This window comes from Cavia porcellus, unplaced genomic scaffold (assembly GCF_034190915.1).
Source record: "Cavia porcellus strain 051 isolate PalLab524CR breed Dunkin Hartley unplaced genomic scaffold, mCavPor4.1 scaffold_21, whole genome shotgun sequence".
Classification (NCBI taxonomy): Eukaryota; Metazoa; Chordata; class Mammalia; order Rodentia; family Caviidae; genus Cavia; species Cavia porcellus.
The window spans coordinates 33,338,772-33,366,467 of record NW_026947504.1 but is presented as its reverse complement, the minus strand read 5'-3'; the positions used below and the strand labels follow the sequence as shown (position 1 = coordinate 33,366,467).

The window sequence follows — 27,696 nt, the reverse complement described above, 5'->3', positions numbered from 1 at the left end:
ACATTTTTCAATGATGGATGATCAAATTGAATTAAAATACTGAAACAACTAATTTTCACACACACGCGCGCGCACACACACACACACACACACACACACACACACACGTGCACGATGCCCTGTAAGATTCAGAGGCACACAGCAAAATCTGTTTGCTTGTTTCGGTTTTGAGACAGGTCTCACTGTGTATTTCAGGCTGGTCTTAAACTCAATACATAGCCCAGACTCGCCCTGAACTCACAGTGGTCCTGCCTCAGCCTCCCAAATGCTGAGATTACAGCTGTGTGTCACCATGTGTGGCTAGCAAAATCACAAACTTACATACATTTGGTAATTACAAAAGAAGCAGCTTTAGTGAAATCTTTTAAAGAATTAGACTACTGATAAAAATCTAGAAGTTCAGTAAATGTGGTCTGAAAGATATTGTTATGATACAGTTTTCATTTTTTCTTTAAGGCTTAGAAGTTTTTTCTTTCCAATACTAAACTTACTTCAGTATTACTGTGATGATCTTTAAATTGAAAGAGACACTATCATCTTCTTGTAAAATTTCTTGCCTGCTTTTCATTTAAAATTTGAAAGGAACACACAGAATTCCCAACTATGTCTTTTTTTTTAATTTTAAAGAGAAAAAAACAGAAAAATCAAGTTGCAAACAAAAACAACAATAACAAAATGACTACAACAAAACCAATAGTGATACAGGATTTCAAACCAAGATGACAGGAATTTAACAATGATTGTTATATTGCATATTGTTCTCTTCAAGATAGTTACTCAAGTTACCAGGTATAGGCATGCAAAATTAATCAAACAACATAATTTCCCTTTGAGTAGTTTCCTTCCCTTTTATTGTATCTACTGTAACTTACTCTCAGTTTCTTACAGCAGTGAGACAATACGGTGCTTGCATATGCGGTCTGATTTATTTCACTTATGAGTATGACTTTTAGTTGCATCCATTTACCTATAAAAGCCTTGAATTTATCATTCTTTATGGATGAGTAGTATTCCACTGTATGAAAATACCACATCTTTTTTATCTATTCCTCAGTTGATGGACATTTGGGCTGTTACCAAGATCTGACTATTACAAATTGTACAGCTATAAACATAGGTGCACATATATTGCTGTGGTATGATGTTTTTAATTCTTCTTGGAAAATACCCAGAAGAGGAATATCTGGGTCAAATGGAACCTCTAATTCTTGTTTTTTAAGGAACCTCCACACTGATTGCCACCGTGTTAGCACCAGTCTACACTCCACCAACAATGGAGAAGGGTTCCTTTTTCCTCACAGCCCTACTAGCATTTGTTACTGGTTGATTTCTTGATGTCAGCCATTCATTCTGGAATGAGACGATATCTCACTGTTGTTTTAATTTACATTTCTGGAATAACCAATGGTGATGAACATTTTTTCACGTACTTATTTACCATTTGTATTTTTTCATCTGACAATTGTATATTCAGCTCCACTATTTCTATCTGCTTCATAAGAATAGCATGAAAGTTGTTGGTAACACTATTCTCTACAGCAAACAGTTCAAGTATTACACATTCATTCACATAGCACTGAATTAAGAGGGACTCAGAAACTAGAGACAGCCAGTTCATGCTCTCCAAGAGGTCGCTCTAAATTCACTGGATGGGGAAGCTAAAGCAAGCGTGTAAGAGATCTGACTGCTGAAACGTAAAGCATAAGGCAGGTGTTCTAAGGACTCCTGGAATAGTCACACACGGCTAGGCTTGTAACAGGGAACAAAAGCAATAGAGTATACCATATACTGACAAAAACCATAGGATGCTGACTAGTTTTGACATAAGAAGTGCTCTTGAATAGAAATGAAGTTCTTCTATCATCTTCAAAGCAAATCCAGGAATTTATTGAAACAGTAACTTCATGGGAGTAACAGTGCTAACACTAGAGTACATTTTATTTTAGTAACTCCCTCTTGCTTTCCTCAAATTCACTGAACCAAGTCTACTTTTTATGTCATATTCTTCTTATTAAGCACTACAAAGTTAAACTAAAATGGGCCTTCACCAACTTGTATCACCAAAACACTTAAAACAGTAAACATGACCCATCTTACTACTTTAAGGTTGACACTTTTAACTCTTCTACATTGTTGGTAGGAATGTAAGTAGTACAACTAGTAAGGAAATCGATCTGTATGAAGATTCCTCAAGTAACGAAAAATAGAAATCCCATTTGTCCCACATTATCTCACTTCTAGGAATCTTCCCAAGAGTTAAAGTCATTGTAATACAGAGGCATATGCACACCCATGTTTATAACTGCATGATTTATAATAGCTAGATCTTGGAAGCAGCAGATACATCCATCAACAGATAAATGGATAAAGAAAATGCATTTATATTCAATGGAGTACTATGCTACATAAAGAAAGAAAAACTTGAGACATACATAGATAGGTAAACAGATGCAACTTGTGACCATAATATTAAGTAAAATAAGTCAGACACACAAGCTCAAGTATCACACAGTTATTCTCACATGACAAACACTATATATACACAAATAAATAGAAAAATAGGAAGAGGTTTGATCACTTCTCAAAATTGTATATTCTGTTGTTTCAAAAACATTTTAATATGTATACTAATTTGCAAGTGTATCTTAGTTCACCAAAAACAAAGTCCTGTGTTATTATCATTTCTTCTTTATAAGAATCTTTTTGGCTTATGTCTTGTACTCTAAGTACTCTGAAAATTATTATATTACTGTTATTATTCTCTTAGTTTAATGTGAAATTCTCCTTTATTACTTAATAAAACAAAATACATTTAAAACCTATGGGTTTCCAGATTTTAATTACAAATTCTTAAATGGCTTATTTAAAGCAATTGAGACATATCAGTTATGCTAAAAGATAATCTCTCATTTTCACTAATGCAAAAATCTTTTACTTACTCTTTCAGAGACCAGAACAGCATCATTCACTTTAGAAACAAAGGAACATGGGTGAAGACAGCAGTTACTGCACAGCAGTAAAAATACACTTTAAAGTTTCCAGGCACAGACAGTAACTTATTTGTCACTGATAAAGAACATGTGTATGCACATACTAATATATATTTATATATTTGCTAGAAATGTATTTCTTCCAAATTTGATTCACTAACTGCACTTATTGTAAAGCTGTCAATTTTATAACACAGTTTTAAACAAACTCTAATAAAGAATCAAGAAAGAAAACTGCTACTTAAACACTTGAAAACTGAACAACATTAAGGAAATCAATGCATCTTAAAAGGAAAGCATTAAGGGGGAAGACATTAAGACACTTTGACTTTTAAAATAGATTCCATTTTCTTTCATTATGAATTTAATTCAATAAAAATAAATTTATATTCAAAAGTGAAATGCATTTTAAACAATTTTAATTTGTTTGACATTTGTAACAGTAAACAATAATGTTAGTTTGTTCTGTCTTCCCAAGTATTCATTCCTTGACAAATTCAGATGTTTATATAATATTTTTACTAACTATGCTGTATTCCTCTATTAACAAAAGTTGGTTGTGTCACCCCCAGCCCTCATTTTTGATGCTAATAATAATGATGCATACTATTGACATTGTTTGTTAAATTATACTCCTTCCACCTCCTCAAACCCTGACACAAATACTATATAATTTTTCTGGTAATACCATATAATATAACTCCTATTAAAATCTCAAAAGTAGACTGTGAAGTCAAATAATGCCAGTGGTATCACTGTTCTAAAACTACAGTTTCTGTGTTTTATTTTCCAAATGTCAAAGGTAGTATGTACATGCTTAAAGGCTAAAACTTGCAAAAGGAAGTCCACAAAATAAATAAATTGTCCCTAATAATCTCTACACAAACAGATGACTAATACACGTTTTGAAGTATATCTTTTTTCTCCTTCCATATGAAATTAATTAAATAAAGGGCTGGGATGCAGTCTGCGGTACAGTTCCCTGAGTTTTCTATGCCTCCCTAGTAATTCCCAAAATCTCAAATCACAAAAACTGGACTATGTATAGAGTTAAGATCCTCCCTTACAATAATTCCTGATACATATTCACCATAGTTATGTAATTCATTTCCTATTAAACAGTTAAGGTTGGCCCTAATTCCTTAATTGAAATACTGTACAAGACAAGCATTTTTGTATGTAACTACAGTAAATTTCTAAAAAGTCAAATTTCTGTGTAAAGAATGTAAACATTTTTAAGGTTTGTGGACACAAATTAAAAGATTTTGCCCATGAAAGAAAAACTGAAGTGTTACGTTGGTAAATTCAACATCTTTTACAAAGTAAAACTGAAATATGATAAAACCAACCTGTAAAACCAAAAACAATATACACCTGTATCATGTATCTAATGTCATAAGACCACATAATTTTTATTGGTTTGACATTTTAATATTGTAGTGACTTAAATATTTTAATTTGCTTATGTTTTATTGGTTAATCATGTTTTATTCACTGTAGTTTTGTGCTTTTGTGAGGGCTTTGATTATTAAGCTTACATATTCAAATCAATTTCCTATATTTTACATAGTAAAGATGTGTTTAAATACTTTTACATTTGTTGAATATACTACTTTTCTCTGAAAGCAGTATTCATTTCATACTCTCTAAGAGTATTTTAATAGTGCTTTTATATTCTGCTTATCCATTGTATCTTTAGTGCTCGCCAGCACTTCTTAGGAATTTACCTCAAGCTATATCTGAACTACATATGCTAATTTTCTTATGCACATTTTACAGCCTGTGACAGAATTTAGTATAGATTCAGATATAAATAATAAATTTTTTATTATAGGCACTAAAGTTCTTCACCCTACTGATAATAGTGACATCTTGTTTATTGTGAAAATGACTTACGGTTTATCATGTAACATTCTCACAATACTGTGAATTTATTCAAACAATATTTATGTATTCATAATATCTTGGTACTTTTTTAAAACACATTTTTTTCTTCTAGAATACAATATCTACATTTGTAAGAAAGTTAATTTTCAATATAATTAGCTATCCAGATTCAACTACATTTTTGTTCTTCTGTTAATGTAATTTTACATAGCACTTTATTTCAACTAGTTTGTGACTGGCTTTTTAAACTTCACTTTATATTTATAAAATTTGGTGTTTAAATTTACCATAAAACTATTTTAAATGACTATACAATAGTTCCTCTTTTCCATGTATGTACACTATTTTACTCAATTATTTATTATCCAGGTGCAAGACAGGTAAACGTTCTCCAGGCTGTCACTACCATTAATTCAATGGTCGCCTTTTCACCACATTTATAATATGTTTAAGGGAGTTTATAAAAAGAATGCTAGACTGAAGAGACTAACAAAAAAGTTCTTATTAATTCTTACTTTTTATACAGGCTGCCAACTACGTCATGGCAGTTAGTGTAATTCATTCAGAGAGCCTATTATGCATCACACACTGCCTTGGCCATGTAATATGTCATTGGTAACAAAACAGATACAACTTACATTAACGATTACTTTTATTTCTTTTCTTCATTGTTCTAGAAGTTTTTCTGGTTTTTATGTGTGTTTCAAACACACATAACTTGAAGCTATATATTGTCTGCCTACTGATATAATCTAAAAAATTCTAATATTAGGACATGTCTTTCAATTTGAAATAGATGTAAATTCAACATGACTCTCTTTTATACTTTCAAGTTCTTTCTCATATGGCATATTTCTCACCAAATATTTAATTCTGCTTTTATTTGATTACGTCCAAAAACATTAATGTATAATTTGGTCCTTTGTTAATACCATCTATGTCTTTGTCTTCTAGTATACACTAAACTCTTCTAGACAAACAACTGTTTTTAATGGATAGTTAACCTGAAAAAGAGTGAACAAAGCCCTACATTTCAAGCACCTCTATTACATTTATTACATTGCTTTACTCTGCAATTTTCATTCATTTTAAAAATTTTGTCATAATCTGATAGAAAAATATCAAAGAACCTAATTTTTAAATATATAATTGCCAAATTGAAAAGATCATGAATTTTTTGGCTGTAATTTCACTGTTAATCTTATTGCTGTTTTATGTATCAATCTTTTCAAATAAAATATACTTCATTTGACATTATGTAACTTCTTTTCCTCTATTCTTTAGACCAATCATAAGGTCTCAAACCTTCTTCACCTTCTAAAATTTCAGGAATATGATAGACTTCGTTAGAAGATAAAGAAATATAATTAAACAGTTAAGAAAAAGGTAAAAAAGAAATATCACAGATGCCAACATATTAGCTATGTAAATTTTAACCTCCATTCATTTAGAAAATATAGGTAAAAATAATGGCAACCCAGTGTTGCAGGAGTCAAATGTGACTAATGCACTGGAAGGCTATTTATGATGCCAGGTATATAGAAAACCCTCAATATGGTATAATGGGAATCGACATGGCAGGTATCAGTCTAATCTGCTAATAACAATTCACTGCACAGTGATTCGTAAATCCTTCCAAGCATGGGTGGTGAGACACAGACATGACTAGACCACCCATAAAATGGGATTTTCTACCATCTATGAGCTGTCATTAATTGTTTTTATCTCCTTACTTGCTTTTAGTCTACCTATGCTTTTTATAGGTCATAAGATTTTATAATCAGCAATAGGTAAAAGTATATATTTTTAAAGTAACAAAATATAAAAAGGATAAAGAAGCTAAAATTTACCTGATACCTCACTAGAGACTTAAATCATTATAAACATTTTGTTGGATAGGGTTTGAGATTTCTCAAATTAACAGTGAAAACATCCACAATAGTTAATAGCTAGAAAGTATTAATACATTTATCCTGTTTTTATTTAATAACTCTTCTATCTTGACAAGTTATTTCCACATTCCAGAACATATCTGAATAATAACGGTAATAACTAGGTTGGAATAACAGCTGCAGCACTGGGGTATAGGACAGGCCATGAGATACGAACTTTTCATTCCTGTTATTTCCCCCATTCTTTAATTAAAAATTGCAACAAAACAGTAGATGTGGTGGTATATACATTTATAATCCAGCACTCTGGCAGGCTGAAGCAGAAAGACTGCAAGCTTGCGCCCAGACTGCAACTTAGTTACTTAGCAAGACCTTGCCTCAAATTTTAAAAAGGTAAGGAGGCTTGGGATGTTGTTCAGAGTGAAGGCCATGGGTTCAAGCCCCAGTGCCACTGGGGGGCTGAGGGGAACAAGCAGCAGTGAATACTGAATACTGTCAAATACTGAATTTGTGTTACATTTACAACCATAGTGTTAGTCTCTCAATATTATTAATAGTAACTTTTGTTAACAGGATTCTAAAAACAAAATCATTTCACAATCTTGAAATGTATTTCACTTACTAAAAGTATGGCATTGTTTTAATCTCTCCTGGAGCCTATTTACTATTTTAAGATATATATACATGAATATTTGTGACAGTGGTCTAGAGTCATATGCATTATCTTTATCATGTTTTGTGGCAGTTAGACTTTCTTCCTACAAAGTTATTAAGAAACATACTTTTGCATAATTTGAAAGTTTCTATAATGAGAGGTTATCTGTTATAAAAGAAAATGTTTCCATCTGTTAATTTTTTAAGAGGTAGCCTTGTGACAAATGTCTTTTTTTTTTTTCCTACAGTTACTGATCTGTTTAGCTTTGCTACTTCTTCTAGGGCAAGTTATGGAATTAGGATTTCATTTTAAAACGTTCATTTTATCTATGGTTTTGTGGAACACCTAAACAGCCAAATAACCACTAAAGGAATTTTAAAAAATCATCCAACCCTATTTCAGTGCACCAAAATGAAAGACATTTTCCACTGACCTTTCAAGTAGTAATTACTATACTATACAAACTATAAAAAATATTTTCTGAAGCTGAAATATACAAAACAGTACAGAGGCAACATGTAAACAGATTACTGACAATCTCGGTTGTAAATACAAAATAAAATCTTGTCAAAAAGAATCCAGTGACTGAAAAAAAGAAAATCATGCCCAAGTAGTGTTAGTTCTATTGATGAAAGCATACATTAGAAATAAAACCATACAAATATAATTTACTACATTAACAGATTAAAGACAATAACTATAAATCATCTCAAAAGATGTAGAAAAAAAGCACATAATAAAGTCCATTCTTAATTTAGGAACAAAGAAAGGAACATCTTTAACTTGATCTTTGACCTGATTTACAACCAAACTTCAGATCAAACATGCAATAGTGAAACTTCAGATTTTTTTGAAAAGATAGTAATATCACTTTTATTATGTGCCACTGAATTAGTTATTGCAAAGGTCCTAGCTGAAACAACTCAATAAGAAAAAAAGGATTTTAAAGATTCCAATTTTCCCTTTATAAAACTTAGTATTTCCACAAACAAGATGAGTCTTATAAATCTGTGGTGTGACAGTGAAACTGTAAGCATACTTTCTTTCTTGGTGGTATATAAAATAGTAAGAGTTTTCAGTTTTCCAGTCTTTGCAGAAAAAGTTGTATGTGTTTAGGAAATATTTTTGATGTACCCCAGACTCCCAGGTGAAAAGCTATCAAGGAATTTTAGTTACAAGTAACAAATGAGGGCTAGGGATTTAGCTCAATGGCATTAAGCACCTGCCTGGCAAGTGCGAGGTTGTGAGTTCGATCCCTGGTACCACAAAAAAAAAAAAAAAAAAAGAGGCCGGGTGTGGTGGCTCACATCTGTAATCCCAGCACTGAGGAGGCTGAGGCAAGAGGATCATTGCAAGTTTGAGACTAGCCTAGGCTACAAAGTGAGCTCAAGACCAGCCTGAACTGCATAGAGAGACCCTGTCTCAAAAACACACACACACACAAGGAGACTCACAAGATGTGATTATTTTTAGAAGGATCATTCTTATTGTAGCTATCAAACCAAACTACTGAACTGGTAAATGGGGTAAGATCACTGTAGAATTTTTGTAGTACCTCAAGAGCCTGGATGAGACAGTAGAGTTGGAAATCATGAGAAATGAGGCCTTGAGGCAAGAGGCAGAATCCAAGAAATCGATCCTTGTAGAATGTGGATATTCCAAGGTAAATGAGCAGAGATGAATGAAAGAACAAAATTGAGCCTATTCCAACTAGCAGCCCTGATGCCTAGTAGAGAAATTAAAAACCCTATCCTAGCAACAGAATTCCACAGTCCCCATGTTAAATGGTACTTTATTTATTTGGACTGGTCTAGGGCTACTGGACTACAACAAGAATTTCAAAATCTCTGCTAAATTTGTCTTTCCCCTTATGCCACTTCTCCTAAAAGCCTCTTCTTACTGAAAATAAACACTATTATTTATTCTTGAGAAAAGATACTGGCAGATGACTGAGTTCAACTGCCAATTATGGTATATTTAAATCTAAGTAACAGAATGATCTTACCTAGGTACATGAGACATATGTTTTGAAGGTAGAGCTGATAATACATTTAGTCATTCAATCAACTTATTCATTATGCATCCAACATGCACTACGTGATATTCTAAACAGTTTTAACACGGCAGTAAATGCCCGAATGAGCCCCCAGAATTGATTTATCAGTGCAGATAAGGAAATCATGACTAGGTTTTTACTTTGCAAAGAGGCATAAGCTAGAGGTAGTAGGTGAGCAGGACAAAGGAGGCTTGCCCTTTTTATTCCAGGAAGAGCAGTTGACCTCTTTCCCACTGGTTGTTTGAAGGTTCACAATCTATCCCAATTGGCTCACTCAGATGGAAAGCAGAGCAGAGAGGCATGTGAAGAATGGAAAATTCTTTGGCCCCTTGATAAGCTGTCTTTGATTTGTAGCTACATTCCCAGGAATGAAACTGAGTAGGCCTTTTTTGTAACTTAGTGTGTTCATGAAGGGCTTCATAGGGTGGGCTAGAGTCCAATATGGAGTCATTCTTATTTGGTAGAAATGACAGAACTTATTGTATCCCACATGAACAAAAGGGCTAACATTCCTGCCCTAAGATCCTTACATTCCCAAGGCAACTGGATGTATTGGAATCAAAATGTACTTACTGAATATTATACATCACAGCACTAATGCCTTTTCATTTAAATTTGTACTAGAAAGAAAAATATAAGGTGGCCCCATTTTATACATGAAAAGTAACACAGAAGTTAATCCTCCCCAAGGTTACATAATTAAGTGGTAGATCCAAGATTTGAACAAACTTGGCCCACTGTGACAGGCACCTAATTTTTCCTCTTCAGCCCATGACAATTAAAAAAAAAAAAAAAAAACAACCCCTCACCCACAAAAAATCACCTATCATTTTCCACTGCACTGTCATATGCAATCTTTTCTTATTTTTCTTAATTTCTTCCCTTATTATTTATTTTCCCCTACTTTGCTTTAAAATTTCCTCTTTCCCTTCTTCAGCATGGTTGGTTCAGTCAGTACTGGATCTTACCAGCTGATGTTAATCAAAGAGGTCAAAAATAAAAAATATCACAGAGTAAGTCCAAAGGATTCCAAAGTTTGACGCTATTATCTTAGGAACACAGCTATACAGACAGTCTACCCCATAAACAGAAAATAATCCACACTGGAAAACGTTCAGGTAGACAGGATGGTTATCTGCTTATAGGTTTTACTAAGAATTACTAACCAGATAAGACTGGAATGGTTATTACAAAGATGCATCCCTTCCCAGTTTAAGGAACATTACGTTATGAAATTGGGGGGGAATGGTCTTTATTTTAAATGACATAAGGTATTTATTTAAGTAGGTTAAGAAACATTAGCTAGTCTACCTTGCACTGCCTATACACAGGCATCTTAAATAGTACTGATTTGGAAGCCTACCTGAGATTAGAAAAGACTGGAAACACAAAAATGCAGGTAGTATTAGGAAACTCATATAGCTATGTTAGAACAGAGTTTGGAATCTTCAGGTTACATATCAAAAATTGTGGCATAAAAAATGACACATTAAATAATAAAAATGGACATACATCGCTCTAGTAAAGTGATCATTATATAAAGAGAAAGTAAAATCCACCAACACTAGAGGAGAGCAGAAGACTTAATAAAACATTTTTTAATAGTTAACTCAGTAACTGTTACTGATTTTACCTCCAGAAACTTTAAATTTTTAAAAATCTGTTGATTCAAATAACATTTACAAAAATTTATACAAGATCTTAAAAAAAATTTATACATGATCTTAAACTCTTTGAAGTTGAAGTGATTTTGTAATATAGCTAAGCTGGTCTTGCCTATTCCTGTGGGAAGACTTACTTTTGACCTTTAGTAGGTCATTTCTCATTTGTTTATATCCAGTAAAAAATAAAGCTGTCAAATTAGAAAAGACTTAATGAAAGACTTATATAGCTATGGGCATCAATGGCTTTAAATAGTTTTATGAAAAAATTCTGGCTAAGATAATAGTTTTTCTTCACTCCTTCTTTGAAGGTCAAATTATTTTGCAAATCTCCAAAAATCTAAAAAATAATATATACTGTCAGGTCTGACTCTATCATTGGAAAGACAGGCTGGAATACTAATTTTTATATGCTTTTTCACAGCATTATTTGGAGAGTTTTGAAACCCTTTTTGGAAAAATCATTTCCTGATATTCTAATCATAAACAGCATATTTCTTTTCACTAACAAGGAAGTCTAAAGAGCAAAAGTGGGAAACTGGGAGCCCACTATTACATCCTAATAAATAAGGTACAGCTTCTATTATATGCAGGCTGAAATAGAGCACACTGTTGCCTCAATAGTAAGATTCAAAAGTCTGTTACATAAACCCTCCTAAATCTGACCTTTTCTGGAAACATTATTTAGAAAGATGTAAGCAGTTATGAAAGTTATATCAATCACATAATATTAAAAATGGAGAAACATGTATCTTACTTAAAATGCAGTTATCTACTTCTAGTCAATTTCCTGGATCATTCAAACACATCTAAAGGGAACTTTGTCTAAAAAGATTCATTCAGAAGCTACAGAAATGTAGACTATAAGTGAACTATATGCAAACTAAATAATGTATTTATTACCAACTTCTAACTTGCTCATATAAGAATGTATGAAATCTGCAGTAAATGTCACTGAAATAAACTGGGCTACTTTTCTCTCACTTACAAATAATAGAATGCAATCTATTGTGCGTGGTTAATATCAAAATTAAGCAAATGTAAAAAGAAAGTATTTATACAGGGTGTGGTAGTGCATGCCTGTAATCTCAGCACTCAGGAGACTGGGCCAGGAGGACTGCTTACTGAGTTCGAAGCCAGCCTGGGCTGCACACTGAGACCTTGGTCTCAAAAACAAACAAACAAAGCAATATTTACTAAGAAATCAAAAATATTCTTTACAATCTATAGGTTTACAGAAGCAAAACTAATTTGGTAGTGGTAGCTCACACCTGTAACCCCAGAATCAAGAAGCTGAGGCAGTAGGATCACTGAAAATCTGAGATCAGCCTAGGCTATATAGCAATTCCAAGGCCAGCCTGAACTACACATAGAGACTCTGTCTAAAAAAAACAATGAAACAAAACCAGAAGAAAAAGGAGGAGGAGGAGAAAAACTGCCTACTTGGTCATTCAAGATACATTAGAATAAGCACAATTTTTATATCATGAGCATTTTTATGCTAATCTAAGTATGCCTTAATCAATTATTACCAAATCTATGTTTTATCTTCAAGCCTAAAGTTTATAGTTGTAGTTCTCTGTGTTTTACTTGCTACCTAGTTAAACAATTAGAAAATTTACAATTAGAGTGAATCTTTTGGAGTCCCTAATAAATGAAACAAATCTCAAGTAATGAGAAATGATTAAATCTGACAATTGCAAAGCATCTTTCTTCCTTAAAAAACTGTTTAAGGACCCCTGAACATTCCCCTAACAATCAGTCTGAGGAAGCTGCACACAGAGAAGGGACTTGCAAGAGCACAGTGCTTCAGAATGCAGGCTCCTTTTCTCTCCTGCTGTTTTATCACTTTGCTGCTTTGCCTCTGTCGGCACACAGACAATCTCAAGGTCCTTTGGACTGTAATTTTTTTCTAAAGAATTTACTTGAACCTCTTTTTAGATAGTAAAAAAAAATGTATTCTTTGAAAAATAACACTGAATCTTAACAATTTGAAATACATTAACTCACACTAAACATCATTTGTGAACATCACTAACCAGACTGCACATAAAACTTTTCCTGTTTTCTAGTCCAGATGAAACATAATCCTTTTAATGACTGTAACAATAATGTATGTTAACCATAAACTACAGGTAATTTGTATATTAAGGGAAAAGAATGAAATGTTCCTGAATTTTTACCACCCATCCATAATTACTACTTGAAAAAACATATTCCCCAAAGAGTCACTGCTATTCAAAATGATTTTATTATTAATGTCAAGAAATTTGCATGTAACATGAAAGTACTTATAATTTAGGGCTATTTTCTAGAGTCTTGACTAAAATTTTTCCTTGATGTTCTTTTTCCTAACTGTATCAAATATCTTCTCAGAAAATTCAGTCAAGTGCAACTTGGTTTTCAATTTTTTTTTAACATAGCCTATGGCAGAAAAAAATAATTTTGAATTACATGATAATCATATACATACTGCATTTCTTCCCTGGTGTGAAAAACTGAAAGTGTAAATAAGGACCAAAATGTTTAACAGACATTGAGAAACAGAAGAATATGTGCACATGGGAAAGGGGAACTAAGGAAAGGCAAAGGGGAAAGAAAAAAATGATGAGAAAAGAAGGAAAAAATGTAAACAAAGCTTTTGTAAATAGGGAAAGGAAGAAGAGTTGAAGGGAGGGTAGGGGAAATAGGAAAAAAAGAATCAAGTTATATCACGCACAGGTGCAAATTTACTATAATGAATGTAATCATTGTATATACTTAAAATGCACTAATAAACAAAAAGTTTCATTAAATAGTAATTGTCCCTCACATATGACACTCCTCTATTTTCCCTAGTCTCTTTAGTTAAAAAGCAAAAACAAAAAGGTTAATTGTACCGTAGGTCTCCCAATTCACTTACAGCTTAAAATCATTGACCTAAAAAGAAAACCCTAAATTCAGCAGTCCACACTGAATTCTCTGAGTAATGATTATCATTTAACTTTTCTGCTCAATTTTTCCACCCACTAGTCGCAGCTGAGCAGGGTAAGAAACTGCACTTCAAACAAAATCAAAAATAATACTATGTATTTCATAGCCAAGGGCAAATATTAGTATTAGTAAATAAAACTAATAAACCAGGCTATTTTTCACTTTTCCAAATGGTTGAATAAAATGAATCAGATCTAAATGTCATCATGCTACCATCAATATATAACAAGATGTCTTGATAAAGTGGACTTAGGAAATTGAATTTGAGTCAATGGCCTACACCAACACTGAATCTTATTTAATAGTTGCTAGGAAACTAGTGCATCCTTCACTGTGGATAGCTGAACCTGCACCAAGTAATTCCACATTACTCAGTATAATTTAAATAAGTCACGGGGCAGCAAGACAGTGAGGGTTTTTTGTTTGTTTTCAAAATAAACCAGATTAAAATCTGAAACAGCTCAACCTAGCACCTTTTAGCTTACACAATAGCCTTTTAGGCAAGATCACATCATATGCTACTCAAGGTAGTATATCCTCACTGGGGTACTCCCAAACGAAACCTCTTTAGAGATTTATTTTCTATGTATTATTTTATGGCATAAAAACTATTTGGAATTAGTTTAGAGCATGAGTTACCACCATCAGATAGCTGCTATAGTTGCAATACTCCAAAACTTTCTAAATTTTATGTATATAATTCAGCTTGGGGGGAAAAAACCCCAAAACTATGAGAGAAGTTTATACTACAGTGTATTTAATTGTTACATGCCATTTGATACAGCAGGACTAAAATACCTATGTGCTAGCTAGTTCCAAGTTAACTCACTCTAATAAACCTTTAGGTAGCCATTAGAACAAACATTTGAAAATTTTAAGAAGTAGAGCATGTTAATGACCAACATGAGAACTTGATACATACTATGATGGCTAATTTTAGGTGTAAATTTGACTACATTAAGGGATACTTGGGTAATGGTAAAGTTATTTCTGGGTATATCTGCGAAAGTATTTTTTAGGGGAGATGGTATCTGAATCAGGGCCATCTACCTTCATCTAAAATAGGAGCTCACCATTCAGTGGGCTGAGGACCTAAACAACAAAAAGGCAGAGGAAAAATGAATTGTTTTTCTTTCCTCCTCAGTGGGACACCCTTCTCCTCCTGCCCTTTGACATTACAACTCCAGGTTCTCTATTCTTTGGACCTAGGAGTTGCATCAGATACTCTTTCTCCTGGTCTGATTCTAGGTCCCTGGACTAGAGTCACATCATTGCTTCCCCATTCTCAAGCCAGGCCACCAGTTTCCCTGGGTTCTCTAGCTTCCACAGAGTACACTGTGGGACCTAGGATCAATAAATGTGTGAGCCACCTCCTCTAATGAATCATGTAACTTACTGGTTATTCAGAGGTGGGATCTGGTTGGAAGAGCTGGGTCATTAGGGGCATGACTGGGAACGGTGTGTCTCCCTCCCTGCTATTCCCTCTGGTTTCTGCTCCCTGAGCCCCATAATAAGCGGCTTCCCTCCCCTCAGCCTCTCTACCATGAAGCCAGTCGAGGGACTGAAAATGTAAGCCAAAACAAAATTCTCTTCCTTTAATTTGTGGGTACTGGGTGATGTGTCTCAGCAACAATAAAGTGATTAAGATACTCAACCAGTTAGTATAATTCACAAGGTCAGCATTATCATAATCTGTTCTAAATCTGACTGAAAAACAATAGAAAACATATTGAACTATTAATTTTATTTATTTTGATAGGGTAAATATTTCATCTGCAAATAATAACAATGAAAATTTGAGAAGATAGCGTGAAGAAAAAGTTGCACAGCTTCTGAACATTTTTATGAGCCAATATATTGCATGTATTACTATCATATGGAGCTATAGTTGAAAAGTTACATAACACAAAATTCCAAAATTTAGCTATCAGCTGGCAGGAAGGTAGCTCACATATTAAAAAATGAGTCTTTCCTTTATGAAACTGAAGGATTCTAGCAGTGGGCACCAAAACCAGTAACTAGATTAGAGGAAGGGGCCATCAGTCTAAGGAAATAATGGCTCAGTGGTCACGGAAACACAGAAGGCTGAAATGCTCAGAAACATCACTGAAAGTTCATGCATACAAAATACATGCAATCTCACTTCAAGTAGGGAAATTACAGCAGCAAACATTATATTATCATTTGAGATCTTTTTCTGATAAGCAGACTACTGAAATAGCATACTACATCAACAGAAATGGGGGACTGAGAATGTTTTGCCTCACTGAGGAAAAGTATTTTATTTCTGATCCCACTCACAATACCCAGATTGCTCACAACTGGTGGTAACAAAGAGCAGTAACTTCTAGGAGTTTCCTTTAAATCATCTGTTGACAATGGATGCTTCATTATCTAAACTTAGGGTGCACTAATGCCCCAGGGCCGCATCTTTGAACATACTTCTAAGTCTTCTGAAATGATGTGTTCTACACTGGCCCCACACAAAAGAAAGCTATGTAAGTTTAAAAAAAATACCAAAGGGACCAAAAAAATTAGACTTTATGATTTTCAACTACTGTAGTTGATACTGTTTCACATTTATGATACATTAACACAGAAATTTAAGCACTAGTTTTTAAAAATCAGCCTGTATTTACCGAATAAACATAATTGTTTCTAAAATGAAAATTACCAGCAAGGGGCTGGGGATTTAGCTCAGCGGCATAAGCGCCTGCCTTGCAAGCAGGCAGTCGTGAGTTCAATCCCTGGTACCAATAAAAACAAAAAAGACCAAAAAAAGAAAAAGAAAGAAAGAAAGAAAATTATCAGCAAAAAAAGAGAATTATTTCAGTATAACTAACACTGGAGAAAAATATCGGTTAGTTCCAAAGTTTTATTCTTTTACAAATCATCAAGTTGGTAGCTCAAAAGTAAAAATATTTGTGTTCACTTGCATTTACCTCTAAAGACTGAAATTTATTTTCAGCTTTAAAAAGCCAGAAGATTTATCTTAGTTCATTCTGTGAACCTATTAATTATAGGTAAAATATTGTAATTCTATTAAAGATACAGTTTTCATAAGAAAACATTCAAATTTCTGCCGCTTTACTGGTCCCAAGTCTAAATGCTTTATAGGTAAGAAAACTATAGATGAAATAACTACCATTAAATATACCTGAAGACAATTCCTTGAAGCTAGATGAAAGGAGTAGCAACTGTGCCACTGGTGCAGCTTATGCATGGCCAAAGACTGAACACATTAAACAGAGCAGCTTGGAAAGAACATCTTGTACAAAGCCCAGATCAGCTCCATCATAATCTATGGGGTTTTTGCTTTGTACACTTGACGGTTAGAGATAAAAATCGTCCTCACATTGGGCATTGTGTCTCTAATTGTATGAAGTGAAGGTGCTATTATGAACTATTTATTTCATTTACAAAGAAGAACTACAAAAGCACACAATGTAATTATTTAATAAAAAAGAGCCCATCCACACTTAAGTAATTGAAATCTATGAAGATTTAATGAATAACAATATGCTAGATGGCTAAAAAGAAACATAGACAAATTGGCCACATAAAAGAAAAATAAAAAAACCACTATCTCTAGTTTTTAAGTCCTTAAAAATTGCATGTATCTAAACATGGCAAGATTTCAAAAAACTATGATTAGAAAGGTTATTGGCCAACAGCCTGTTACTACAATAGTGGGATTTACAAAGTAGGCAAAATTAATGAACAGTTTTCTCTTATACATAACATAGTATGCAGCAGGCTCCAAAAGTTTTATTTTCAAATTATTCACAACATAATAATTTTGTGAGTTTACCTGGCATCTACTAAGCACTTTAAAACAAGTAAATGTTTTATTTATAAACTTAAAACAAAAAGTTTAGGAAAACAAATGTGTCTTTTTTATACCTTATAATACACACGGACAGTGCATGGCAGAGAAGTATTATATAAGAAGCATTGAGAAACACATGGGTAGGCCATGTTTTGAGATAGTAAGGTTTGTAGGCCTACTAATAGCATTATCATCTACAGAGAACTACAAAATATCCAAGTGTAAGGTTATCTTTCTAGTTCAAACTAGAGATCAACTTACCAAATCCCTGTGCAACACCCAGTTAGCGTGCAGGTAGTGAATCCCATCTAGGATCTGATATAATAGTGACTTCACCATTCCCCGAGGTAACTGAACTGGTTTCTTATTTGCTTTAGAAGCTCTGTGAAACTTGATTATATGCTGAAAGAAAGAAAAAGATAATTTGATTATTTTCCTAACAGAAAAAGACTCGGAGATTCTCAAATATATTAAATACATAATTTTACAGTGTTTGATAATAAAAAACATTAAAATTCCCTAATAAACGAGGCTAAAATTCTATTTCCTAACCACACACCAGTATATAACAGTGTCTCAGGAAATAAATGATAAAAATAAGTAATGAGGAAATAGTGTGCTTTTATTTTTAACGTTTACTTTTAAATTAATTATTTTGGGAATACACCTGAGTGATGTTTAGCTAGCAGAAATTTTGAAAAACAAAATCTTTTTTATTTTATAGGGATAAAATTAAAAGGAAAAAACCTGACTCTAAGAGGTACTTGTGTCTGGCTCACATAGCACAGATGTGCCTATTTATGACACAGGCTATGAAGAAAGCATGCAGGAAACACCTCAGTAAGAAGTGGTTAGAAACATGAACGTGCTTGGGATCATCCATTAAAGCCTTTTCTGTATGATGTTACAGTACAGCCTGTAAAACAAAGTACAGCTTTAAAAATAAGTAAGTCTATAAATAAGGTTTTTTAATGTTTGAAACTCTCTTGAAAGGTTTCTCTATTAAGCACTCTCAAAGTACAAGAAAATCTTCAGTTTACTTGTGCCATGCACACCATTGTACATATACCTGGCACCAGTCAGCACAGAACACAGGCCCTTAGCTAACATGTTTAAGTGAATCTTAAGTATATTCTTGAAGGAAAGTAATAAAGAAAGAAGTGAAATATTCAACATTATAGCTTTCTTATATACAATACTACATGGATATGCGATAATTAATGATTACGTTTAGCTCTCAATTGAAAATATATATTATGATTAAATTATACTTTAATAGGGGGCTGGAGATTTAGCTCAGTGGCATAAGCACCTGCCTTGCAAGCAGGCAGTCGTGAGTTTGATCCCCGGTACCGATAAAAAGGAAAAAGGCAAAAAAAAAAAAAAAAAAAATTATACTTTAATAGCAGCAGTATGCTATTTTAAGTTTCTTCTCAAGTCTTTTTGAAGGCAAATAAAATAGTTTTTAAACAGGCAAACAACACAGTTATAGCAACTTAATGATGCAGAATGTTTTGTCACCTATCCTCAAAAAAGATTTAACAAGTCTGTTAAGATTAATGAACATATAGGTTCAAGGAGAGGACTTAAAAAAATTTAAAATCCTGCCAGAGAAAAAATGAAGGAACAAATATATACAGGAGGTAAAATAATTAAGGAACCCCAAAAACATTTCTTCATTCTACGTTTTGTCATTAGAGTATTACAAATGACTTTTTATTATAGCAATATTTTAAAACTACAAAAAAATGAGGTTAGGAGAATTTTGCACCTTCATTTTCTTTATATTCCAAGACATGGAACAAATATATGGCATCCATACCATGAAATACCAACACTACCTAAGTGACTTTGCTAAAACAACTGTTACTGTAGGAGCTGGGGATTTAGCTCAGCGGCATAAGCACCTGCCTTGCAAGCAGGCAGTCGGGAGTTCGATCTCCGGTACCAATCCCCCCCCCCCCAAAAAGAAAAACTGTTACTGTAGCCAGGCACCCTGTTATCTTCTGTTGCCTTACCCAAGCCAATTCATCTCAACATTTATATTACAACAGGAACATAAGACTGATAGAATTGTGGGTTTGAGTAAAGTGAATTGTCATTTGTTTCTTATGAAAATTAATATTAAAAATTACATAATTGGTTTTGCTGAGTATAATCAATAAGATGATGATAAAGACAATGATCAACTGTACACATAATATGTGACCTATTATACTGCAGTCTGCTGAAGAATTACTATAATTTCATGTAGAATTAGATATTCTGTAGCACTCTCGAACTTCAAGAAATCTTCAGTTCAACTATGCCCTGCACCACTTATACACATACCTGGAACTAAACATCACAAAAAACAGAAATCAGACTGAATGCAAGCCTTACTACCTTCTGCTAGAAGATGGCTTATTACAAGTCGATAAAATAGCTTTAAGAAGTTTTGCCTTAAATCCAACATCCTTTCATGATATAAATACCAAAGAAAACAAGCATACAAGGTCCATACCTAAATATAATAAAAACTATACATGACAAACCAAGCAAATATTAAATGGTGAAAAACTAAAAATATGCTTTTCAAAAGACAAGAATGGCCACTATTACCTCTTCTATTATATACTATTTGATACATTAGCAAAAGCAATTAGGAAAGAGAAAGAAACAAAAAGGATACACACAGGGAAGAACTCAAATTATTATTTGCAGAACAAATGAAATTCTACAAGAATTGCATTAAAAACTCAACAAAATCCAGTCACGTAGTAGGCTACAAGACTGACACATAAAACACACTGACATGCTTCCGGGAGAACATGGCGGACAGATAACAGATACTACGGAGGCTCTCTGAAAGGCTTGGTTCAGAAATCAGGAATGGAGCGGACTAAGGAGAAATAAGCAGGTGGAGATATGCTCTGCTGACTCAGGAACGAACTGGGCTGAGAGAAACCAACTTGGAATGCAGTCCTGGTGCTAAAACAGGAACAGAAAAGCCTTGGTGTGGAGGCTGGACCCCACGCCATTGGAAGCCGCGATTTGGGTTTCCCGCCGCGTGGTGGCTGCCTCTACAGCGACTCGGCAAGGAGAGAAACGTGCGGAAGCTCTGAGAACCGGAGTCTGCGAACGGAGTCAAAAACAGGACAGGCAGGGAGGCGTGCACTGACTTGTGGTGAGGTGAGTGAGAGAATCTGACACTCTACCACAGTTTGACTCCAGCGGAGGACTTTCTGGGCCCAGGCAGTCCTGCGGTAGCAGGGCGTGGTGGCGACTCCAGCCACACATCCCCCTCTCGGGCGGGATTGGTGAAAAGTGCCTGGCCTGCGGGATGCTGCTGGTGGACCCAGTAGGCTGGCCCAACCCAGATCCCAGAGCCTGACGGTGGCCGGGAGGGGCGGGCCCCGCGTAGGCTGCCTTGTCTGTAACTCCCTGGTGCGCTGCGGTGGGCGGGAACACCTACCTGGCGCAATTCGATCAGGCTGTGGCTGACAGGGAGAGAAGCTGGGTCTCCTATATAAGCTTGCATATATAAGGAACAGAGAATATGGGAAGAGGCAGCAATAAGAAAGGCTCCTCGGCCCCCAATGCTGAGAAACAGGCAATAGCAGACACCGCACCAACAGACATAAAGCGCCATATAGAGAGCCTCATAGATCAATTCAGGAATGAAGTTATCAACGACCTGAAGCTAGAAGTATGCAGAATAGTTAGAGAAATGCTAAGCACCACCCAAGAAAAAACAGATGGTGGAATGGAAGAACAGAAAAAGAGGGGAAAATTGTTTGATGGAGAAAACAGAAAGCATAGAGTACGTGAAGCAGGTTCAAAGGGACTACCAAGAAACTAAGAAGTCTATCCAAGACTGGCATAACAGCTTGAAAGAAACTAAGGACAGACTATATGAACTGGAGGACAGAATTGTAATATGGGAGAATGAAATGAAAAACTTCTTAAAAATAACAAAGAAACAAACAGCAATAATACAAAGACAAGAAGATGATAAGAGGATCCATAACTTAAGGATTAAGAACATAAAAGAAGAAGTAGGGACACAAACAAGTGAACTACAAAAGCTACTCCCAGAAATAATCCAGGAGAATTTTCCTAATTTAGCAAAAGGTAAAGATACTCAGATGTATGAGGCATACAGGACCCCAGCTACCTACACCCCAAACAGAGCAACACCCAGGCATATAATAATAAAAATTCCAGAAATTCAATACAAGAACAGAATATTAAAAGCTGTCAGAGACAAGAAACAGACCACTTACAAGGGAACACCCATCAGAATTACAGCAGATTTCTCTGCACAAACCATCAAATCACGAAGAGCATGGGGGGGAAATAATTCAAGCTTTGAAAGATAATAATCTCCAACCAAGATTGAGATATCCTGCACAACTGTCCCTGGAAATTGATGGAAAAACAAGGTGCTTCCAGGATAAAGAGGAACTGCGGGAATTTGCAACCACCAATTCAACTCTACAGAGAGTATTGCAGGATATTCTAAAAAAAGAAAAATACAAAGAACCCAGAAATGGTGGCGGGGAGGCCACAACGAATGGAGCAGAGAACAAAATGAAGAAGACAAACTGACAGCTATTGACAGAAAAAGAGCTCAACAGAAATGAGGCAGAGAAGATTGGATGATAGGAACAGCTATTTTGGAGAAAATGACATCTTAATAGGTAATACTGATTTAGTATCATCTTGTTTTGAAGTCTCATCAAGCTTTTGTTCTTCTGTCTCCAATGGTCTAAATAGGTTGTATCTTATTGGATTTTATTATGTACGATAGTATAAGCAAATACCTTTTAAAGACAAGGAGATTTTACAGAAACCATTGTTCATTTTCTGTTAGTCGATTCTAAATACTCTGTAATGCTGTCATTCTCTTAAATGGTTTTACAGTGTTTTGATATACTTAATGCTACAGTATATGAAGTTGTACTCAAGGATTTCAAGGAAAGAGACAATATGGTAACTACTTTTATGTCAGGATTATCTGGTGGTGAAACACTATTCTGCTTAAATGGTTATGTTTTGATCTGCGCTGTTTCGCTGTTATGCCCTCTTTTATCTCAATCTCCACTCCATTATTTACTTTTTTATTTTTATCCATTTAATTAAAGGGAAAAAATAGCAGGATATATTATAGTAACCCACTTTGACTTTCCATTATCTCGATTTGAAGCCCTGTATTACTCTCACCATCTTGTTTTTGACTGATGTTCCCCTATTCTGTTTTGCTGGATAGTATCAGGTTCGAAAGTTTAGGTATCAGCTGTGAAGATAATGAGATTCATTATAACGCCCATTCTCGTTGACTTTTATCTACTTTTGAAGACCTACAATGTCTCCAATGTTTTGGTTTTGTCGGTTTTGTTCTTTACTGTTTTGTTCAATTGTAATATAACTAATGATATAGGCAATTCTATTAGAGATAGCGGGAGGCATTATGGTAACCACTGTTGATCACCTTGTATTATGTTTTTACATTATCTATTATGTCCACCCTTTTGACTTGACCGATTCTGTTCTGTTATGTCACATTTGGTTTTACTCTCTTCCAAAAAATTAATAAGAACCGTGGGAGCAATGAAACCCAAAATGTGTAATAGTCATTGTACAAAAGAGAGGAAAAGAAAGTGCTCTAAACTATATAACTGCATGTATATTTAAGTGTATAAGATAGAAAATGATATCACAGAGTTTTATTGGATCATTGAACAGAACTGTTTGCAGTATCATTGTTGTAATGTCCACTCTACAAGCTTTAATTTTGTGACTTGAACAATTATTTTTAAGATGGCAATATGTAATCCATTAACTAGTGATTTCCTACTGTTCATTTTTTTCTTCTGTAAATCTGTATAACTTGTACCCTTTAACTTTTTTTTTCTTTTCTCCTTAAATAAAAAAAAAAAAAAAGAAACATTAAACGTTCTGGAAGGTAAAATGCGTAAAATGAAGATATGAGTGTAGAAAAAGATTTTCTAAACAGAACCTCAATTGCATAAGAAACAACAGCAAGCATCAACAAGTGGGATTAATGTCAGACTAAAATGCATTTATATAGAAAAGGAATCAATCAGTAGAATGAAGAGACAACCTACAGAACAGGGAAACGAATTTTCCAGCTACTCTTCAGACAGAAGACTAATATCTACAATATGCAAAGAACTCAACAACATTAAACCACATATAATTAAATATCCAGTCAAGAAATGGGCAAGAGAAATGAACAGACACTTCACAGGAAGAAATTAATAGTCAACAAGTATATGAAAAAATGCTCAATGTTTCTGGCCACTAGAGAAATGTAAATTAAAATAATGCTAAGACTCCATCTTATTCCAGAAAGAATGGCAATCATGAAGACATCAAGTAGAAACAAATGCTAGCAAGGCTGTGGTGAAAAAGGAACCCTTTACTCTTCATTACTGGTGAGAATGTAAACTAACACAACCATTAAGGCAATCAGTATGAAGTTTTCTCAAAAAACTGAAATGAGAAATTCTATTTGACCCAGGGAGGCCTCTCCTAGGTATCTTCCCCAAAGAGTTTAAATTATCATACTAGAGCAATACATGCATACCAATATTTATCACAGTACAATTCTTTGGGTAAATCCTGGAAACAGCCTGTGTATAATAAAGAAAATGTGGTTATCTATATATAGTGAAATGTTACTCTGCTATAAAGAATGACAAATCTGATACATTTTCACGGAAGCTGATACACCTGGAAAACACAATGTTGAGTGAAACAAACCAGTTTAAATACCTTATGATGTTTCTCATTTGAATCAGTAAAAGTACAAGTAAAGTGAATGATAAATGATGGATAGAAAGGGACAAGGAGATGGACGTCCTGTAATACAGAAGCAGACCAAAGGAATAAAGGCAAGGGGTGAGAAGGACAGGGAGGGGAAGTGAATAGAGTGAAGATATGTCATGTTCATTAACCTAAGAGTCTTGATGAAAGGAAACATATGCCAAAACATGAGCTAAGATTAATAATACAAACAAGTAGGGGAAAACATTTTTAAAATTTCCACATACTTTCAAAGCAATTCTTGAGATTACTTCTAAAAATGGTTTGAATCAAATCAAATTTAATCTTGTTAAGTCTACAAAGTAAAATTACTTAGAAACCTAAAAGCACATAAAACTCAATTTCCAAAGTCTGTTAAAGTTTAAATTATGTAAATGAGACAAATCCTGGAAATCAGCAAAGTGTGAAACCATTCTACTTTTAGAGATGAATTTATTTTTTAAACAGTTTTACTACTGTTCTAGTTTTAGTTAAGATTCCTTTATCTGCATTTACAAATAAGCTGAATGAAGCTAAAAATTGTTTTTAAAGATTTCTGTAATATTAATGACATTATGATCTAGAATATCAACATATGTGTTTTCTCTAACATTTATCCCAATGAAAGAATGGCTTAGACTAATTTAGGAATACAGATTAATATGAAAACAATGAAATATTTAAAGACTTCACATATAGAAAAAATATCGTTTACAGGAATACGTATTTATCATTAATGCAAGGTAATACTTCTTTGTTTACTTGATTTTTAAACTGTAATCTTGTGTAACATTTTCTTTATACAAGATTGATCAGAATGTAAGTTTTATAGCATGTTTCAAAATTACTTTTTGCTATCCTCTTAATAGATTTTCATTATACATGTAAGAAGTCTGAGTTCCAAAATGACATTTCAGATTTTTAAAAACAGAACTACTGTATTTAATAAAGTAGTATATTTTATAGTTACTTAAGAATTCTTCAAATACCAATTTAAAAACAACCTAGTTAGTAAGCTGCAAAATACTGAGGCAGGTTTTGTATTTCAACTATCTTAAACAAGATGGTCAGGTATGGTAGTGGTATTGTAATCCCAGCACTCTGGTAGGAGAAAGGGAAGAGAATGGCAATTAGAGTCTTGCCTGGGTAACCTGATGGATGAGACCTCGTGTCAAAAAAGAAATTTTTAATAATTTTTATCAATACAGCACTATTTTTTCATCATTTTAGCTAAACCAATAAACTAGAATCATTTGATTTGAAAAACCTTCAAATATTTAACTGGGTCTAAGTATCTAAAAATATTTTTATCATAGGTCAAACAAACAAAAACAAAAACTAAACCAATACTGGACCCTATTTTCATACTAATCTCATTTTGTGGCAGAGCTCTCATGGGCAAAGAATTCTTTCTACGCAAATGTAGATCAACTCAAGTAAACATAATGAATTACTGCTGATGAAGATAGATTATACCAAAGATACCAAATAAATGATTAAAACAGTTTCCTGCACTTGTACACTGTACTACATTTAGTTTATAGAGCTTTACAAAACAAAAATGCGCCCCAGAAAAATCCTAGAACCCAAAACAGTAACACATTTTATAGATGGAGGGAGCTGTACCACCAGGGCCATTAAAGATTTGCCTAACAACATGACAAAAAACAGGTACAATCATTAGATTTCAGTTGCGTAACATATGTACCCTTCTACAAAATGTAACACCTCTAGTCTTAAATTTTTCCATACTGCTAACAAAAGAAAATATCATTTTTATGTATTTTTATGCTTATCAAAAATCTATAACTACTAATATTTGTCTACATTCTTTAGATTCTACAGCTCTCAGTATCTGTTACAAAGGTTAAAAAAAAAAAAAAAAAAACACAAGACCAAAAAGTAATGTTGAAGCCAGGTATCGTGGCACATGCATGTAATTCCATCACTCAGAAGGTTGATGCAGGGAAATGGCTTCAAGTTTGAGGCCAGTCTGGAGTACACAGTAAGTTTAAGGACAGCCTCAATTATACACTGAGACCCTGTCTCAATGCTCCCCTTCCCTGAAAAAAAGAATACTGGCTGAGAATCCCTAAACCAAAAATCTGAAATCCAAAATGCTACAAAATCTAAAATGTTTTGAATGCTGACATGTCAAAACTGGAAAGTTCTACACCTTTAAATTTCTATTTTATGGACAAAATTGTTAAAAATATTGGATAAAATAACCTTCAGACCATATATGCAAGGGGCATATCAAACATAAGTGAATTTCACATTAGACTTGGGTCTTAGTACCCTTCAGATTTGGGATTGGTGCATATACACATAATGAGACACTATACACAAGCAAATACTCCAAAATCTAGATGATCAATCTTTCCTACACAGCAAAATACCCCTCAGTAACACATGAACTACAATTTTATGAGTTAACTTTATTTTAAAAACATAAATTCCATACTAGCATGAGCTCCTAATTGTTTGAAGTCACTCTTAAAAACCCCTCAGGGAAACGTTCGGCTCATGTCAGTCAGCCATTCACCTTACCCAGAGGTCATGTTCAGCATAGTCAAACAGAAGCCATACTTTCCGGTCAGCATGAGACAGAAACACCTTTTGAAGAGAGATAACATTTGGATGCTTAAGCTCTCGAAGTAACTGCAAAACAAGAGAATCCATTAAAGATTTTTGTAATAAAAATGTTAAAAATATTTGTAACTCAATCTTAAAATTTAATGAGCACCCACATAAATCTGAGGTGTCTATACAGAGGTTTCAGTAACAAAGAAAAATCTGTGGGGAAAAGATGGAAAAATTGTGTATTTTATTGTTGTTTGGTAGTTATTTTGCTCTAATTTTTTTTCTTGTTGTACATGAAACATGAAATTACCACTTTAGCCCTTTTTCATTAAACAAGTCAGTGGCTATAACTACTAACCA

General features: G+C 33.9%; 1 protein-coding gene across 3 annotated transcripts in view; it reads right to left on the bottom strand.

The window, feature by feature from the left end:
* Positions 1–27,696, bottom strand: part of Cdk8 (cyclin dependent kinase 8) — a 130,463-nt gene that overhangs the window by 24,221 nt on the left and 78,546 nt on the right. For all 3 annotated transcript variants that reach the window (XM_063232541.1, XM_063232539.1, XM_063232540.1), the window contains exons 3-4: positions 27,304–27,414; positions 18,205–18,345 (exon numbers count right to left, since the gene is read on the bottom strand). In XM_063232541.1, the coding sequence (XP_063088611.1) occupies positions 18,205–18,345; positions 27,304–27,414 (252 nt within the window). The remainder of the gene's footprint in view (positions 1–18,204; positions 18,346–27,303; positions 27,415–27,696) is intronic.